The sequence below is a fragment of the Dendrobium catenatum genome, unplaced genomic scaffold, assembly GCF_001605985.2.
Source record: "Dendrobium catenatum unplaced genomic scaffold, ASM160598v2 fragScaff_scaffold_1644, whole genome shotgun sequence".
NCBI classification, from domain to species: domain Eukaryota; kingdom Viridiplantae; phylum Streptophyta; class Magnoliopsida; order Asparagales; family Orchidaceae; genus Dendrobium; species Dendrobium catenatum.
The window spans coordinates 888,304-909,230 of NW_021320106.1; the positions used below are offsets into that span (position 1 = coordinate 888,304).

General features: G+C 36.6%; 1 protein-coding gene across 2 annotated transcripts in view; it reads left to right on the plus strand.

Annotated features, from left to right (window-relative positions):
- The first annotated feature begins 3,762 nt into the window (after positions 1-3,762).
- LOC110109476 overlaps positions 3,763-20,927 on the plus strand; it is a 33,681-nt gene continuing 16,516 nt past the window's right edge. Inside the window, exons 1-5 of one of the 2 annotated variants that reach the window (XM_028701186.1) lie at positions 3,763-4,163; positions 11,944-12,032; positions 12,118-12,302; positions 12,399-12,755; positions 12,858-14,146. In XM_028701186.1, coding sequence (XP_028557019.1) covers positions 11,945-12,032; positions 12,118-12,302; positions 12,399-12,755; positions 12,858-14,146 — 1,919 coding nt within the window. In that variant the 5' untranslated portion in view covers positions 3,763-4,163; position 11,944. The remainder of the gene's footprint in view (positions 4,164-11,943; positions 12,033-12,117; positions 12,303-12,398; positions 12,756-12,857; positions 14,147-20,927) is intronic. The other variant, XM_020840554.2, reaches the window with a different exon arrangement.

A 20,927-nucleotide genomic window follows, 5' to 3' on the forward strand; every position in this document is an offset into this window, starting at 1 on the left:
TATATATATATAAATAAAAATTTTAAATATTAAATACACAAACACAATTAAAAAAATTATATATTCACCAAAAGTTTATTTTTAATCCTTGATAACTTTGTCTTGCTATCAATGAAGGCTTTAAATATTAAGTTTGATATAACAAATTAAGCACTTGGAAGGAATAAAAAATATTTAGAAATATATGAAGTAACATAAAATTATAATAATAATATTATTAAAGATAATTTACTCATTAAATTTTAAAATAAAAAATCAATCATTATCAAAATCTTACATTTTAAAATTTCACTATGCATTTATTTTTAGATAAATTATCAAATTATTATTATTATTATTATATTAGTGATATCAATGCAGTGTCATAATTAACATCATTTTAAATTTGAGACTTCCATATATGGCTCTCTAATTTTAGTTATTTGTAATAACTCATTGGATTTGTAATTATTATCATGGATTTATGATTATTAGTATAAATTTACTATCATGTCAATATATACAGTGTAATTTCACAAACATTGAATGCAATCAAAATAATTTCCAATATCTCTATTACTCTATTATTTGTATCATAGTATTATAACAACTGATAGTTACACCCCTCACCTTATTCATTGCCACCACTAGCCCAAACCATACAATTTTCAATTTCCATTGAACAATACCATTATGATTGTCTTCGATGCCACTACTTTAATAAGAATAAAGCTCACTATTACAAACTAAATTTATTGTAAATTTCAATTTCATGCTCACAAGATAACCTTATTCTCAATGTCATAGTAAGATCTCTCAAGCCAAATCTAGCCCCCTTCATATAGTTTGCAAAAACACCACTTGAAGCATGGGCTACTATCTCACTCATTATTTTATCCATTACCAACTCAACCTACCTAATCCATAAAAACCTCACCCAAATTCTCTTTCACTCTTTTCTTCATATATATAATAAAAAATAAATTAAAACATCTTTGTTGAAACTATTTCATAATATAAGATTAAAAGAAAAAAAACACATGTGAATACTAAAAATATCATAATGAATTAGTGGTTTATCATAAATCATAAAATTTTGTTTAGTTAAATAGTATTGTGATAATATTAGCGCAACTCGATTATGCATTATGTTTTGTCAATTGCACCTCTTGAAATTTGACTAATAGGATTGGTGACCTCTTGTAATCACTAAATGGAAAGAGAGAGTTGTTAAGTAGTATGAGCTCTTTGAAGTGAAGAGAAATGCTTATAGAATATTGTGGTTGTGCATATATATATATATATATATATTAATGTTGTGAATATGTTAATCATTAAAGAGATTTGTTAACCATCAACTTTATTACTAAATGATGGTCGTATATTAATGTCTGAATAGATGAGAGAATTGAATGAAGAAAATATTATAAGAATATTATAGGTAGAATTATCTCAAAGGGCTGAGGTCTCATAAGTAGGTGAGGGGTTAAGAAGAACAGTGATGCTAACAAGAAAATATCACAATTCGTAAAATAATTTGAAAAACAAACCAATTGTATAAGCCATTGAGTAAACTAAGAAGTTAGGCATAAGCGGAAGATTGCCTAATTTTTAATAAAGAACACAAATCAAAGTCCAATCAATCATAATTTTGTAAAGACGCCGCTTGAAACTATGCTTACCATCTATCCAAAACCACAACCTCTTCAAAAAGGAGAATAAAAAGATTGTTCTTAATGTTTGAAAACAGCCCTTTGAGTTCTTCCTATTAAGCTAATTAAGAGTAAGATCATTTAGGACAACCTTATTCTTGCTTCTACCTATAAAAGTGAGTGAGCTCATCAACAGGCTAAATTTATTTGGCTCTCTCTAACTGATCAGGACAATCTCTTCTTTCTTTATCAAAAGATTAAAAGGCACTCAGATCAACACTACATTGAAGATATCCTCATTCAATATAAAACTCTCTTCTCATCGGGGCGTTTTTATTTAAGCCATTAGATATTTTCAATATTTGTATAATGCTCTATACAATTTTGATTTGTTATTGATCTCCATGTATAATCTTTCTATGAAGAATTCTTCATCACTGGATGACCAAAACATGCTCATCATTCCCTTCTTTGAGATGGAAATTAAAAATGCTTTTTAGAATCTACAAGCATGAGTCCTTAGTCCAAATGATTTAACTTCTAAATTCTTCTACTTCATCTGGGAGTTGGTTGATCCTCAATATCTGACTATTTTCACCCATTTCTTATGCACCAATAAGCTTCTCAACTTAGTTAAACATTCTTTTGTAACCTATATTCCCAAGCAACTACATGCTAACAATGTCTTACTACAAGCTTCCTTCCTGCAACACTTCTTACAGATTCTTCTCCAAAATCCTCACTAACAAAATCTAGGCAATTTTTTCGCTTCTTATTATCATTGCACAAGCAGCCTTCATTAAAAATAGGCTGACCAATTGGCTTTTGTGAGCCTGAGATTGAAACTTGTGATCTCGCAGCAGTTAGAAAAGATACTAATGCTTCATGCTAAGTCCTTTAGCATTTTTTTGGCACGTTTTGGGTTTTTTCCTTACTTAATCATACATTATTTTGTTATTAATTCAATTGAGCTTCAACTCTCACCGTTCCAAAAACAAAAGGTTCAATCAAGATGCCACCGCTCACGCCAACCAAGAATAAAATTACAAATAAGCGCTAAAAATGGCTAAATTTCTACATGAAACAGAATCACAAACGAAATTACTAGCTCCTTACGATGTAAGAGAAAGCGTCGGGGTCGATATCACCACCTCCAAAGATTTTCTTCCCTTCTGCTAGTTCGTTCTTCACCATATCGCCTATCCTTCTCCCTCCTCTTCCGCTTCCATCCATAAATAAACCTAACTTCTTCCTATCCTCATTCGTGCTCCACCATGGAGAGCATTCACTCAACCAGGGAAAATTATTAGGTCCCAACACGACTTAGAAATACGTCCCAATATCCAATTAAAATTTGACATATGGGCTATGCTTTTTGTGCACTTTTTTATTGCACTTTGACTGCGCTTTACCTGTACTTTACCTGCACTGTTGGTGCGCTTCGTTTAGAATACCGCGGACACATTTAAATTATAAATTAAAAAATAAACTTAATTCAAAATCTACATGTGGACTCCTCGTGTCAATATTTTATTGGAGTTCGGACCTATATGTACGTCCGGTGGATATCCCCAAATTTCTCTCCTGGGCCAATCAGAAGCAGAAAACCCGGTCTTCCCCAATTATGTATTCCAGCGGCGGATCCATTGGACTCCAGATGTCTCCGATCGTCTTCCTCTCACATGGATGAGAGAAGTAATATCCGGACTTCTTGCTTGATTGAGCGGGTTGTGTAGTAAAAAAAAACTGGGAGGTTAGAGCAGTATGGCAAATTCTTCCGTTTATCTATCTAGAATTTACAAATTTAATATCTAAGTTTTTATATTTATTTTACTTTCCTAAAATAAATTATATTTGCTTATATAATATTTAAAATATTTATTAATTTTTTGTAATTTTTATGATGGATTTATGATTATTAGTATATATTTACTATCATGTCAATATATACAGTGTAATTTCACAAACATTGAATGCAATGAATAATTTTATTTTTAATAAATTAATATTAATAATTTATTGATATTTTTTTAAATATTTAAATATTATATAAGTAAATATAATTTATTTTAGGAAAGTAAAATAAATATACAAACTTAGATATTAAATTTGTAAAAACGGAAGAATTTGTCATACGACTCTAACCTCTCCGTTTTTTTACTACACACAGCCCGCTCAATCAAGCAAGAAGTCCTGATATTACTTCTCTCCTCCAGGTGAAAGGAAGACGATCGGAGACATCTGGAGTCCAGTGGATCCGCCGCTGGAATACGTAATCGGGGAAGATCGGGTTTTCCGCTTCCGATTGGCCCAGGAGAGAAATTTGGGGATATTTGCGTGTTTTTAAGGCTCTGGTTGAGTGAATGCTCTCCATGGTGGAGCACGAATGAGGATGGGAAGAAGTTAGGTTTAGTTATGGATGGAAGCGGAAGAGGAGGGAGAAGGATAGGTAATATGGTGAAGAACGAACTAGCGGAAGGGAAGAAAATCTTTGGAGGTGGTGATATCGACCCCGACGCTTTCTCTTACATCGTAAGGAGCTAGTAATTTCGTTTGTGATTCTGTTTAATGTAGAAATTAGCCATTTTTAGCGGTTATTTGTAATTTTATTCTTGGTTGGCGTGAGCGGCGGCATCTTGATTGAACCTTTTGTTTTTGGAACGGTGAGAGTTGAAGCTCAATTGAATTAATAACAAAATAATGTATGATTAAGTAAGGAAAAAACCCAAAACGTGCCAAAAAATGCTGAAGGACTTAGCATGAAGCATTAGTATCTTTTCTAAGCTCAGCGAGATCACGAGTTTCAATCTCAGGCTCTCAAAAACCAACTGGTCAGCGTTTTTTTAACGAAGGCTGCTTGTGCAATGATAATAAGAAGTGAAAAAATTGCCTAGATTTTGTTAGTGAGGATTTTGGAGAAGAATCTGTTAGAAGTGTTGGAAGTAGAAGGCTTGTAGTAAGACATTGTTAGCATGTAGTTGCTTGTGAATAAAGGTTACAAAAGAATGTTTAACTAAGTTGAGAAGCTTATTAGTGCAGAAAAAGTGGGTGAAAATAGTCAGATATTGAGGATCGACCAACTCCCAGATAAAGTAGAAGAATTTAGAAGTTAAATCATTTGGACTAAGGGACTTATCCTTGTCGATTCTAAAAAGCCTTTTGAATTTCCATCTCAAAGAAGGGAATGATGAGCATGTTTTGGTCATCCAGTGATGGAGAATTCTTCATAGAAAGATTATGCATGGAGATATACCACGAATCAAAATTGTATAGAGCATTATACAAAGTTGAAAATATCTAATGACTTAAATAGAAATGCCCCGATGAGAAGAGAGTTTTATATTGAATGAGGATATCTTTAATGTAGTGTTGATTTGAGTGTCTTTTAATCTTTTGATAAAGAAAGAAGAGATTTCCCTCAGTTAGAGAGAGCCCTACAGTTAGAGAGAGCCAGATAAATTTAGTATGTTGATGAGCTCACTCACTTTTATAGGTAGAAGCAAGAATAAGGTTGTCCTAAATGATCTTAGTCTTAGCTTAATAAGAAGAATTCAAAGGGCTGTTTTCAAACATTAAGAACAATCTTTTATTCTCCTTTTTGATGAGGTTGTGGTTTTGGATAGTTGGTAGGCATAGTTTCAAGTGGCGTCTTTACAAAATTATGATTGATTGAACTTTGATTTGTGTTCTTTATTAAAAATTAGGCAACCTTCCACTTATGCCTAACTTCTTAGTTTACTCAATGGTTTATACAATTGGTTTGTGTTTCAAATTATTTTAAGAATTGTGATATTTTCTTGTTAGCATCACTGTACTTCTTAACCCCATTTTCACTTTGATATTTTGGTCGGATTAATTAATTCATTATGAGAACTTGAACATCTTAAAAAAATATCTTCTACCAACACTTGACAACTACAAGTTGGCCTCCATCAAGGAAGTCTCCAAGTTAGTTATGATACTCAAGTGTTCCAAAATTTTGTCTTTACTTGTATGCACAATCTCAAAGAGTTGTTCGATCTTGGAGCTTGAATTCATATATGCTTCTTGTGCACTCTCGAGATCTCTCCTTAACTTCTTCATATGATTTTCCACCACGACTACCAAAGAATCCTTCTTGGATAATTTCTCTTTTAAAATCATCATGGCTTCCTTAGCTTTTATTCTCTCGAATATTTCAGCCTCGATGCTAGTTCACAAAAGAATTTTCTCTCTACTAAATAAGACTTCACATTCTTTCTTCTCATTATTTACAATTTCATAATCCTTTATTTTATTCTCATACATGGCAAGCATTCTCTCATGGTTTCTCTCCGGGAAGAAAACTATCTATCTACATTCTGAATGCTTAAGCATGACAACCATGTACATGTTGCTTTTTGGCATCTCTTCGAGCTTCTTATGGAATTGATCAAAGAAGATACAGGGTTGGGATCATTTACAACAAAATTCAACACTACCGTTGGCTCTAGGGGAAATTACTGAAGTGGATAGTACCCCTACCATAATTATGTTTTTAATTGAAGAAAGTTTTATCTTCCTTAGTGCAAAATGCTATTCAAAGGTAATGTATGGGTGGACAATGGGCTCTTTGTCCTTGTTTGTCTTACCCACCTTTAACCTTTAATCTAAAGCAACTTATTCTTTGGGCTTCTTCTGGAGAACACAATGCCCTTTTTTCTTGAAGTCGGTGGTCCAACTCTCATGCTTGCATAGACTTCAACAGGGATAAAAATACTCTTGTGCCCATGTTGGTGCTTCCACTCTAGAACTCGATTCAAAGATGGCTTTCTCGGCACCTTTTGTTGTGGACCAAGTTGTTTGTTCAATAGATTTAGACACCACTAACCAAAGGAGTAGGTACTATCGTTGTTTGAGGAGAAAATTTTGTAATTTCATCTTCCTCATAAACTCCAAGATGAGTTGTGGTCTCTTTATTGGGTTTCTACCCTTAGAGATGAGGCTGACTTCTTTTTTATTGTTGTCTAATAAGGTGCTTGATTTGACATTTATTCCAACATTCGCAAGTACGTTGCAAGGCATATGAAATCTGCAAAGCAAAAAGTCATGATAACTTAGATAAAATGTAATAGATAAGTAAAAACTAAAGTTCTAAAGTTCAAAATTTAAATAAAGTCTTACATGCTGATTGAGGTTCAAGGTCGAGTGCCACTTTAGTCATCTTCTCCAATGAGTACAACTTGTAGTCAATAATATAGTTCTTCTACTCTACAAAATTGTTAGTACTCATCACTAGAGATATTCAATGAGATGCCCCATGAGATCTTGGTTAGCTTGGTCTTGATCAGTGATTTTACTAAAAATATTTTAACTTCCAATCTTTTGTTGTCTAACCAATCCATCTTAACATACTTGACAAAGTAAAGATATGTATCATCTTTACAACAAACATTTTGTAAAAAGGTTTATGGACATGGTTCACCTTATATTTTATTTATGGAGGAAGATAATTAAGAAAATCACTTTAAAAGGGAGTTTTAACATTACCTGAGCTGGATAATGGACAAAAATTTAAGAACTTAATGATTTTAGGAAAGAAAGGAAATTACATATTGAGTCTATATTGTTGTTTATAGAAGAATATCTGTATAAGAGAGGGAGTTAGGGAACTTTGTATTCAATGGCATTCTCTTGCGTCCTCACAATAAAGCCCTTGCTAAGTCCCAAATCTTTAAACGAAGTTTTGTCATCATTATTTTATCAATTTGGGAAGCCTAAGCGATGCACAATCTTTTACTCAGTCAAATGGTGATGTCATGGTCAAAGGTTGACTTTTCAGCACATGGCATAATTCATGAAAAAAGTTGACTTCAAGTAGCTAACTTATTTGTAAAGGTCGACTACATAAAGAAAATAAAATTAAAAAATATGAAGTCAAGTGCAGTGCACATAGGGGTGTCAATTCGGGTCAACGGGTTGGGTTCGGGTCGAACCCGGAACTATTCAGGTCAACCCGAACCCGACCCGATTCGGGTCCGGGTCAACCCGACCGACACGAATGACCCGGGTTTGACCCAAAATTGCTAGTTTTCGGGTAAAAAATCGGGTAAATTTCGGGTTTTCGGGTAAAAAACGGGCCAATCTCGGGTTTTCAGGTCAAAAATGAGTTTTCGTGTCACTTTCGGGTCAATTTCGGGTTGTTGTGTCAACCCGAACCCGACCCGTTTCGGGTTCGGGTTGACCCGAACCCGGATTTTTCCGGGTCGGGTTCGGATCGTGTCAAAAATTGACACCCCTAAGTGCCCATATAAAATAAGGATAAGCACGATCTAAACTACCTTGTAAACAAAAACAATTTTTTTTAAACTTAAAAAAAAATCATTACATCAAAGTTAAAAGAAAATAAAATAAAAAATACATAACTGGAGTATGCCAATAAAAAAACCTTCAAAAGAAAATAAAAAAAACACTATGTCAAATTCTAAGATGAGAACTAAAAGTGTCCTTAAACTTATTATGCAATGACGAAACTCCTCCATGAACACAATTGAATTGTGGGCCAAAAGTTGCCTCGCAAGGTAGATCATCACTCTGGATCATCAAGCATAGGATAAACTCAGCCCTCATACTACGAATTGACTCATTCGATATGTTTCTAAAAACTTTCTCATTAGGAAGATTTCCATCCTTAACTCATTGTTCTCTCGGGGAATACTTAGGGTTAATCCACTTGCAAATTGGTAGGGAGATTATCATGCCAGTTAAGGCCGACTTTTACTCTGCTAAGGCACTCCCTGTTGGCTTGGTCGTAGACTTCAAAACTTGCAATCTTCTTCGCAAAAGGCTTCATTTGCTCTACTATTTTTTTGTCCTATCGGACTTTGCCTGAATTCAAAATTGCTTGCTAACTTCTTTAGGGACTTAATCTTAACAAGCAACTCCTCACACTTGCTCTCATGAATCATCGTCCTTCATGCCTCCTTAGGCAATTTTGTTTTATAGGCAGTCACCTCAAAATCCCCTATTTTTATACTAGGAGCTTGAGTAATTTCCTTGTCGAAAGACTCAATAAATCAAGGATTTAATGCTTGCTCGCTGCTAGCACCAATAAGAACAATGAAGAATCGCAACCATCAAAACTTCAAAAGCGAATAACAAAACTCACATTTATCTACTTTGATGTCCATATGTCAAAAAGATCTATGCACTTGGTAGACCAAACCCAAGGAAAATAGGCTAGATCGAGTTTCTCAAAACTTTAATTCCCCAGTTCTTCTTGCCCCTCTTAAAAGGAGGAGAGAATTGAAGAATTGATGAACACCCTTATTTACTGGGTCTTGTTAATTAAGTCATTATGATAACTTGAGTTAGGTTCAATAAGTCACTGAATATTAATTAAACTTAACTTGCCTATAGTTGAAACTAGTCAAACTTTAAGTCATGTAGTCTATTCATAGCCCAAGGATAGATCTAGTCAAAATGATCAATAATTAACCCTTTCTCAACTCTCATTATTGCTACTAAACTCTTCAAAAGACTCATGAACTCACCCATTCATTAAATTTAGTCACCCAGAAACTCCACTATTTGCTTAGAGTGCATACTAATCTGCTAGTGGTGCTTGCTAGAGGAACTCATTCGAAGTTCTCAACTCATAGTTGGCTACAAGTCAAACTAACCTGCTACATAATTAGCTACACTGAGTTTAAATTATATATTTTCTATTTAATCTCATTATATAGCCAACTCTATAACACTGACTTTCATTTTCACCTATAAATTGAGAGTCAATTGTGGATCCATGCACTAATTTAATCTTTTAATCTGAGCCAAAATTCTTGTCACGACCTGGCCTGGAGACTTGAATCAAGGAGGCGTGAATAGACGGTCAGATGGTTAGTACAGTTCTTTCAATAGCATAAAACACTTAACAAACTAGCATCCAACATATAACTGAAAATTTTCTAAAATAAATATCTAATTCAAACATAAACATAACTAATTCATATGTATTTTTATTAGATTTCCTTATTTTGTAGACGAATTCTTTTCTTTCAACATTTAATTCTCATAGGACTTGCCTGAAAGTTTAATTTAACTTTTTGAGTTTTCATAATAAATTCAGTGGATAATTACAGCTTATAATATAACAGTTAGCATATATAAAAGCAATCATATTCCTTTGCTAAACCTTTCATTTAATGTATGCATAAACATTAATATAAATTTAGATTCTAATTATATTCATTTCAAATAATTTTATTTCCTTTCCCCTTTTCATTTATTACAAGAGCACTGTCAAAATTTTGTACCAATAAATGTACAACATTTTCATTTAATGTGCATGGATACATTGTGTCCCTAGCTAGTATTAAAAAGAGGATGAGCTCTTGTATTTGCATACATGCACATTTTCCTTCTTTTTATACTTTCATTTATATTTTATGATTTATTTTATTCATTTCATTTTTCATTACATACATATTAATCAATATATGCACTTTTCACACACGCCAATATATATATATATATATATATATGCATATATTTATATCATATTGTAATATTAATTGCTTACTATTTCTCAGTTTGAGCAACACAAGCACATAAATCATAACCAATAAATATGTGATACAATGTTCAATATTTGCAATGAAATAAAAGAAAATTGAATTTGTTATGAAATAAACGTAATCACCCACTTCTTTGCTTTCTTACTAAAATCCTTTCCAAACTTTCATAATTTCTAGATGGTTTCTTTAACGCAACACCTAAAGCCACATACACAATTATACAAATCTACAGTGAACTTTCATAACTATACTTTCATTAGTTTTAATTAAAATTTTCATTAACATATATATATATATATAATCTTACCTAAACTCCCTTTGATCTCTTATTGGTTTCAACACTTCACCTTTGTTCAACAATTTAAATCTTTCACTATTTCAAATAATATCCAATTGCATTAATTATTGCTAAACAACCTTCTAAAATTAAATGTCGTTGAGATAATATTGAATTTATTTGACATCATTAAAGGCAACTTTAAATGAATCGGACATCGTCTATATAACTATATAACATTGAATGTTTCTAATTTATCATATCTTGATTAAAATTCATCATCTACTGTAAATCTCTAAAATGATTAAAGGTTAAATATTCTCAAATAAAAATTAATTACCTTAACTTTTCTTCCTTCTTTGTCTCTCGCTCGAGCACACAAATTTCTTTTCCTTCAATTTTCTCCTTCACTTAAAGAATATAGAGTAAATAATTACTTACCTATTTTTAGCAATAGAAAAAAACAAACTCTTCTTACAAGCACCAAATTCTTCTTTTGATTCTTTTCTTTCTCACCCAATTTTCTTTTTTTTTTCCTATCTATCACTGCCTCCTCTCGGTCAGAGTTTCTTCCATTTGTGTGATTCAATTGGTGTGATCGAAACTTGATATCCCACACAAGGAGTCGCATATAAACCCTTTTCGATCGGGTCGATTCTCTCGATTTTCTCGCTCGACTCCTCTGCTTCACCCGCTCGACTCTGCCTACTCACGTGATCAAGCCGTCCGCTCGATTCGATCTTCTATTATATTATGCTGGATTAGTTCGGTTGAACCGGTCCATCCGGTTCATACAATTCCCTTCCATGTTTCTCTCATATAGCTTTAAAATTCACTTACAATCCCTTTCTATCTCTAACTTGCCATTGTAACTTTTTTACACTCCCTCTTTTTTAAAGGAGTTTGATTGAGTCTTTTGTAGATCAATTTACTTAAGAGAATCATTTAGACTTAATCTCTCTCATTACTTTTGCTCTTTGGACTTGATCCACATCTCTTATAGTGATTTGGTAAATTTTAATGAACAACATTAGATACAATAATTTAGCTTCTATTTTAATAGTTGGGCAAGCCCATTTACCCTCTAAATTCAGGATTTATACTAAATCTATAAGGGTCTAATCCGGGATTTATCGAATTTGGGATTTATCCATATTTATCAAATACATTTCAAATCCAGGATTCTAGGCTGGATTTATGGGATTTGTTGGACGGATCTTCGTAGAAAACCTTTTGCTCACCTCTTGTTGAAATCATCCAGGCTATCCTCTAAGAACATGTCGCTCTCATCATGGGCTAACGGCAGTTAGTGCTTGCAGTTGGTACGAGCAGTTAAAGTGTATGCATTCATATTTGTTGTGGTTGAATGTAAATCTGCCTCTTCATTTTTTGGCAATTATGCAGTGATCTGCCGTTCTCTCTAACTGGGCAGTTACCCTTTTGCTCTCTTTTTCATATGAGTGTAATTTGTTCCTTATAGTTACTTTGCATTCTGATCTAGGATGAAAAGATACAGCATGTCCTGGGGCACTTTCAGAAAGAGTTTGAAGGTGGTGTGTCAGCCGAGAGCTTGGGTAAGATACATTTTAGGTAGATCAGCAGCAGCTCATTACCATGCTGACATTGATTATAAAGGTCACAGAGATGATTTTTGTGAGAATTTATTGCTTATCAGGAGCAAAGTTTGGGGGATATGGCTCATTTCTTCCAGCATACCAGCGCTCTCCTTCGATTATGTCACAACCAAAAAGCCTAGTGAAGATGCCGAACCACAATGTGTCAAGATCTCCATGCAACTTAAGCCCAGCGAAGTTGCCGAACCACAATGTGTCAAGGTCTCCATGCAACTTGCAACCCGAGGTAGCCTAAACTAGAATTTTAATCTTTTTGACCTACAGAGGACAATCACGTTTGCCTTGCTCTTCATTTTCATGTTCTTTACAATTTATGTTTTAGGATGGAAATCATTACCCATCTGTTCTAGCAACAACACCCATCGCAAGGGCCAACATTGCATCTGGAGGACAACTAAGTGAGAAGTCAGGCAAAAGGAAGACAAGCATTAGCTCAGACAGGACTGAGGCTATTTCACAGTCCCCTTGTAAGCCAGTCAATATCAGTAACCAGAAGATGCTGAAAGTTCATATTAAGGTTGGGCCTGCGAATGTTTTGCCCAGAAATAAGCCTGACATTTACAGTGATTTAGGCCTTGATGTTTCTCCATCTCCATCTCCACCTCTGGGGGATAGTCCAAATGGAGATGATCCTGAATCTCCAGATGCATTCCTGGAATCTCCCAATACCATTCTTCAGGTCAGGCTCAATCATGACCTCACATAGTTTGCTTTCTAGATGTTACAATATATTCTAACTAACAGAATTTAAATATTTTGTTTCGTAAATTTGATGGAGCAGATCATGACATGCTTTCCAGTTCCGGGAGGTTATATTCTTTCACCACTTCCAGATAGCCTGCAACATTCAAATGAAAAAGAGGACATTTTCCTTAAAGATTTTAAAACAGGTCTGTTCAAAGGGCAAACCGAAGCTTGTGCTTCTTCATCTGACACATCTCTAAGCTTTAAATTCGTCAATGGTTCCGCTTGCAAGAAGATTAAATCAAGAGACAAGAGTCGGATGTTAAAGGAAGCAGACAGATTGACTTGTAAGGGTGATATGACATTTTTTAAGAAGGAAACTGAAGTCGAAGCTCCAGTAGACCAAACTGTTAATGCCCCTGATATGTCACACTCATCCCGTGCTAGGTGTGGAGATGCAAGAGAAGAGAGGCAGTTAAATGGTAGTTCAGAAAAAGAAATCTGCAATACGGATGGTAATTTCAAGGATACAAATAAGGTATCACTTAAGGAAGAAATTCCCATATCTAATTTAAGAACGGATAACCTGGTAGGTTTTGTGGAGGGCATAAGAAATGATTTTACAGGTAATTCAGTGAAGAAAGATATCCATTCCAATGGAGAAATGAATTCGATATCTGGTTTGACAGTTAAATCATTTGAAGAAAGAATTGGAAATAATCAAGACACTTCATGCGAACCAGCAGAAAGGGGGAGTCAAGCCTTAAATAGTTATAACGCAACCAAGGCTGATTCTAGAAGGTATAATAATGGGTCGAAGAATCATACTACTGAGCATGAGGGACCTACTAATCACGATCCTTCACAGAAAGCTGGTTCATGTGAAAAAGAACTCTTGATGACAATTCAAGAGATAGACAAAGCATATGGAGGAAGAGTACCAAAGGGAAGCCCTACTTATGACAGACCATGTGCAGAACCATCCAAGGAAAATCTGAGAACTTCATCATCTGTGGCACCTAATATAAAAAATGAAATATCTCATGAAAGTAAATTGAAAGAACACAAATTACACATGAAAGTGAAGAAGGGCAAGGCTGTAGAATCCCATAAAGGTTCTTCTAGATTTATTGAGAAGTCAAAGGTGAAGCTTGGACTTTGCAAGGCTGATAATCTCCAAATTGCTAATTCAGCCACTGATGCGCTGGTTGTTGCTCCTCTTTCATACCATGCCCCACCTTCAGATGCACCTGCTGCAATTTCTACTTCAGTTATAAAGGACAACTGGGTAATTTGTGACTTTTGCCAAACATGGCGCCTTTTACCTTATGAAACAAATCCTGACAACCTTCCGCAAAAATGGCAATGTAGCATGCAAGTTTGGCTGTAAGTTTTCATCTTAATGAACATGTGCTTATTTTCTGCTCTTTTTTTTAAAATATATTTTGGATTTTTTTTTCTGCTGGCATTTATAGATTGATATTATGGATATATTTGTTTCTTAGTGAAATAATATATTTATTTGTAGAAAACAACATTTTTGGTGACATACATTTCTGCATATTATGAGGAGGCTGCATCATGTTGAAATTTGAGTGCATGACTTGATCCTTAAGAAAATTCATTAGTTGAGAGACAAGTCTTCAAGTAGTTGTCTATGTGATGTGAAACTACTAGGAGTTACTTGTGAAATTAAAAGGAACAATTGATTAAAACTTGCCAATGAAAATTATTGCTTGCAAATAAAGAAGATATAGGAATTCAAAGATTTCAACTTGCTTAGGCCAAAGAAGCGCTTTTGATATTAACCGAACAATCAAATCAAAATTCAAGACAATAGTAAATACTAAGTGCACATAACATAATCCATCTCTTAATAACGAGAGGTTCACCTTGAGTACCTTCTCACTCAATCACTCTTAGGCTTTAGCGGAGAAAGACGAACCATACGAAGAAGGATATTACCACTAGGAAGACGACGCCGAGGACCTTCGTTGATGGAGCGGTAGCCGATGGCGGAGGAAGCGGTGGGCGACCGATGATTATCCAACGACCCGGTTGAAGGTGCTCTTCAATCGATAATATTAGTTGGTATAAGATGCAGTCGATGTATCCCTCAACAGTTTCGTCGTTGCCAAAGAAGACATCAAAGAACGGGGATCCAAGAATATCCGTCCTTCCTTGCTTGTTGAAGACAAATCCGTGGTCGACCTCAGGGTTGGCCATGCACCAACGATGAGATTGGGAGAGGTGTCATCTTCATCTCTTGGCTTCAAGTTTCATGAGCAAACTAGGGTTTCCCAAGAGAGGGGATGCAAGGGAAGGGGGCGGCCAAGGTAGGGAGAAGGGGAAGGGCGGCTTGGATGAGGAGCTTAGATTAGATTAGGAAAGGGGGAGAGAATATTTTAATCAAATATGAAATTAATTTCAGATTTTAAGTGGATTTGGAGGGATTTAATTTGAATTTTGAATTCAAATTAAATTGTGATAGATATTTAATTGGAAGCAATAGGAAATAGCCCATTAATGGGGAGGCCGGCTGTATCAAGAGAGGAGGGGTATGGGGAGGATTTTAAGAAGTTTCCAAATAAGGTTTGCCAAATATGAAAGAGAATATGCACAAAATATTTTAAGATCAATTTCAGATTTCGTTATTAGTGATTAAAACATCAAAGTAAAACTAATAAACGGTCACTTTCGTTTAGGCCAAGCCACACAAGATGCTAAACGGAATCAAAATACGTAGGAAAATTAGAGCAATGCATGCGGGATAGTTTCCAACATGACCCTTGTTTAACAACGAGATCCAAAAGCAAAGAAGTAACAATTCCTACGAATACACGAAGACTTTGATCGGATTGAAATTTAAGACTTTCCTTATTTGGAGTTTTGCAAATTAGGAAAGTTTTTGAAATTCAAATTTGAATTTCAAATAATTGAGAACCTTCCTATCTTGCTTGATTCCATCTAGGGAGCCATGATGATGTTTGGAGTCATTATAATGGTGGGGAGCCATGTGAGGGGCGGCGGTAATGGGTAAGGGGTGGCTAAGCGTCGGATTGGGTGGGCTCGGGTGGCGGGTGGGCTTGAGGTGGTGGAGCTAGGGGAGGAATTGGGTGGAGGGGGTTAAGCAACCGGTGGTGGAGGGGCAAGAAGGGGCTGGCGGGTGGAGTGGGGGAAGGAAGAAGAGAAAAACACAAATAAGATAGAAATAAACTAACCATGAGCCGTGGACCCTTCCAACGACTGGTGGGTATTGCGCTTGCTTACCTTGAGTTCTCTCTCCCTTCTCTCTAGTGCTCACACAAGAAGAAGAAGAAGAAACACAGGAAAGTTTTCATTAATCAATCAGCATCCTCTTACAACACGTAAGACCACAATATATAGGTCTTCAACATGAAAACAAGAAAGTACGTAATTGCCCTCCGGGCTACAATAACAATACACTTACCCATAGGGGTAAATTCGGAAAATAACAAAACTACATAAATCATAACATAAAGAAATGCATCAAAAGTAAAGGCGCTGAGTCGTAGCCATCGATCTACGATTCCGTCGCCGGTACACATGTCTGAATCTCTGAACGATGTCATCATCATTCTCCTCAGGTGGGAGAAAACTCGACCCCATCGAGTGAGTGTCCCTAGAGCACTCGTACAACTCTAGGAGGTATGCATCTAGACCCTGCAACTCCTCTCGGTCAACCCACGTATCCTTTGTTGTCGGGGTCCCTTTCTAGTGAACTAAGTATCTTCGATGTCCCCCTTCTTTCGTGGAAATGATCTCATCATCTAATATGCCTTCGTTCTTCTCCGCATTGGGTAAGTGAGGTAAATTGGGGAGTGGAGGTAGGCTCGGGATCTCACCATGTGGGGTCACACAAGGCTCATTTGCCAGTGAATTACAGGGGCTAAACTCTGGTCCCTCGAAGGTTACTAGATCTTCTATATTAAATGTAGGATTAATGTTAAAACCTTTGGCGAGGTCCGACACATAAACATTACTATTTATCTTTGAAGTTATCTTGAAAGGTCCGACGCTTCTCGCATCAAACTTCTTTGCGGATCATGGAGGAAAACGCTTCAGACGGATTTGCACCATCACAAAGTCTCCAACTTCAAATTCTTTAAATCTTCTTTTATGATCAACAATAAATTTATAATTAGCATTGTTTTGTTTAATTTTCTTTTAATTTCTTTGTGTAACTCATGTAGATGAGATGCAAATGCAGATGCAGAGTCTGATGTTCTAACTCTAGGACTCATGGGAATCAAATCAATGGGTTGTTTGGGTAGGTATCCATACACGCTCTCAGTAGGACTAAGGCCAGTAGTTCTATTAACAAAGTTGTTATAGGAAAACTTGGCAATAGGCAACTTAGAATTTCAATCTCTAATATATTCGCCTACCAAAGTCCTTAAAAGGTTTCCTAAGCTTCTATTAACTACCTCGGTTTGTCCATCAGTCTGGGGGTGGAAGGTTGTTGAAAATTGAAGTTTCGTACCCATTTTGTGCCATAGGGTTTTCCAGAAATAGCTTGTAAACTTAACATCTCTGTCGGAGACTATGGTTTTTGGTAAGCCATGAAGTCTAATGATCTCATCAAAATAGAGCTTGGCAATCTGAGAGGCGTCAAAAGTTTTAGAACAAGGGAGGAAGTGGGCCATTTTCGAGAAACGGTCGACAACTACACAAATAGAGTCATGTCTTCTCACAGTCTTTGGTAAACCAAGAATGAAATCCATATTCACATCCTGCCAAGGTCAATTAGGTACAGGGAGTGGAGTGTAGAGTCCTATGTTCTGTTTGCGTTGCTTGGCGAGTTGACATGTGTGACTTCTCTTTAAAAGTTTACTAACATCACGCTTTAGACTCGATCAATAGAATCGGTTCTCTAAGGTGCGATAGTCTTAGACTGCCCAAAGCAACCAGCTCACCCTCCCGCATGTAACTCCCAAACTAGGTATTCTTGGAGAGACGTTTTGGGGATAAAAAGTTTGTGAGCTCGAAATAGGTACTCATATTCTATTAGGAAATCATTGATAGTACGGTCACTTCTTGTGGTCAAGGAGTTATATATTTCACAAAAATCAGGGCAGTCCTTATAGTCTTATTTGATATGCTCAAAGCCAATCACCTTAGTTCTCATCTTACGGGTGATCATTATTCGACGACTTAAGGCGTTTGCAGCCTTATTTTTAGATCCTGCTTTATGTCTAATGGTATACGTGTACTCTTGTAGGAATTCTACCCACCTTCCGTGTCGGGCATTAAGTTTCTTTTGAGAATTAATATATCGTAAAGCTTCATGATCTAAAAAGATGACAAATTCTTGGGGAAGTAGATAATGTCTCCAATACTTAAGAGATTGAATAATAGCGTAGAACTCTTTATCATAGGTGGAGTATTGCTGTCTAATGTCATTCAATTTCTCGCTAAAATAAGCGACTAGATATCCTTCTTGGGAAACGACTCCACCAATGCCAATTCCAGAAGCGCCACAGGTTACCTCGTAAACTTTAGAAAAATATGGTAATCTCATGACTGAGGCTTCTACCATGCATTTCTTAATTTCCTCAAATGCTCTAGTGGCAGAAGTAGTCCAATGAAATTCTCCCTTCTTTAGGCAATCCATTATTGGGGCCACTATAGTGCTAAAGTTTCTGATAAACCTCCGATATAAAGTGGCCAGTCCATGAAAACTTCTAACATCTCTGATGTTCTTAGGCTCGGGCCACTCGTTTATTGCTCACACTTTCTCTGGGTCAGCGGATATGCTCTGGGAGGATATAATAAATCCAAGAAAGATTACGTGATTAGTGAGGAATGTACATTTCTTGGGATTAACAAACAACTGATCTTTCCTCAAGACTTTGCATACTTGCCTTAAATGATCCAAGTGTTGATCCACCGAGTTATTATAAATCAGAATATCATCAAAGTAGACCGCTACAAATTTTCCTAGGAAAGGTCTGAGGACCTGGGTCATCACTCTCTTAAATGTACTTGGAGCATTGCTCAGGCCAAAAGGTATCACTGTCCATTCGTATAGTTCATCTTTAATTTTAAAAGCGGTTTTCCATTCGTCTCCTGGACGGATCCTAAGTTGATGGTAGGCACTTTTAAGGTCAATTTTAGAGAATAATGTGGCTCCGGTCATCATATCTAACATGTCATCTAACCGAGAGATGAGGAAACGATACTTGATCGCGATTTTGTTGATAGCGCGACTATCAACACACATTCTCTATGACCCATCTTTCTTAGGGGTTAGAAGGGCAGGAACAACACATGGACTGAGGCTTTCCTTGATGAAACCACATTGTAATAACTCATCGACTTCTTTCTTGAGCTTAGCGTGCTCAGTTGGATTTATGCGGTAATGGGGTAAGTTGGGCAATGAAGCTCCGGGCACTAGGTCGATAACGTGTTAAATGTCCTTTAAAGGTGGTAATTAGTGGGGTAGATCTTTCGGGAAGACGTCAGTGTAAGTTTCGAGGAGAGGTTTTACTTTCTCAGGGACAGGCTCCTCCTGGGTTGCACTCACTTCCCGAGCTACCAAGGCGTAGAGGGGAGATCCGGACTCTAATTCAGTATCCAAATCTTTAGCGGTTAATAAATTCAAGCCTGTATTGGGTTTAAGGGAGTTGGGTTTAACATCCTCCTTCAGAAACATAGGTTGGGTGGGTAGGAGTTTAATTTTCTTGCCCTCGTGCTCAAACACGCAGGTGTTTGATCGTCCATAAATGTGCACATCATTATCGAACAACTAGGGGCGACCGAGGATGATCTGGCCAACATCCATAGTTAAAACATCGCATGAAATCTTCTCCTTGTATCCCACAAACTCAACAGGAATGAGACTCCTATCTTTCACTTCTAAGGCGATCGAGTTGATCCAAGTGACTTTGTAGGGGTTTTGGTGTGGTGTGGCTTTCAAGTGGAGCTTAGAGATCATAGAAGATGACACAACATTAATGCAGCTTCCACTATCAATTATGACCTTGCAGTTCTTGTCACCTATCTTGGTGAAAGTGTGGAAGATTGAGGTTCTTCGCCAGTTGTTGCTCAACTTAGGTTGTGAAAAAGCACACCTAACGACTTGTAGGTCTAAGTGATCCATCTTCTAGAGGCAGTGGACTCCAGCAGTATCTTCCTTACAAAAAAACTCATTGTCGTCAATAATGTGATGAACTAATTCGGTGTCTGGTTCATCCTCCTCGTCAATAACTTCGTCAATGATAATGACTTTAAACGGGCTGGAACATTGAGAGGCAATGTGCTCGTACACATGGCATCGAAAACATTTAGTTTACGCAGGGGTCTTGGGTGCTTCCTGTTTAGGGGTTTTAGCCCTATAGTCAGGGCGGGGTTGGGCTTGGCCAGGAGTAGGTCGACTAGTCATGGGTCCAGTGGGCTTGTTGTACGGTTGGCTAGAGGAGGATTTGAAAGGGTTAGGACGAGAGTCTTGATTCCTAGAAGAGGCATGGCTCCTAGACTCTTCTAAATTTAACACAGGCCTACAAGCAGCATCTAAGGTAGTCACTTTGGCGACAAGTTCATTTCTAAGATCTTCCCTCAATCCGGCTCTATACATAGAAAGAAGTTGGGCAGGGGTGGTGGTCTCTTCACCACTACATCGGATCACAAGTCATCAAAGGCAGAGATATACTCTTTAACCGGTTTCTACCTTGGGTCAATCTATTCCAACGGTCCAAAAGTCTAGGATAGTATGACGGAGGGAGGTATTTCTGCTTCAGCTCTTGCTTCGTAGTCCTCCAATCAGTAATGTGATTGATGTAGAACGAACATGCAAGGATGACAAGGTAAGACAAGTATTGAGCTCCAGCGTGGTCGTTTGGGTGCTTTGAAAATGAATGGACAGCAGTACAATCCTCTTAGCTGTCTGGGGACAGCATTTTGGCAAACTGCAGGCCTTGGACAACAGCCGTATGTTAAGCCGACATTGGAGCCGGCTGGACCGGTCCACCCTGGACCGGTCCAGGTCTTCACCCGACGGAACCGCGCTCAAACAGGCGGAGGAGCGCGACGTGATAGGGCGTTTTAGGAGTCTTTTTTAGAGATATTTTGAAATATTTGGGGTAGTGAGGTCTTTTGTAAAACTCCTTTATGGTTAAATAGAGTGAGAAGGGGGGGATTAGGGTTA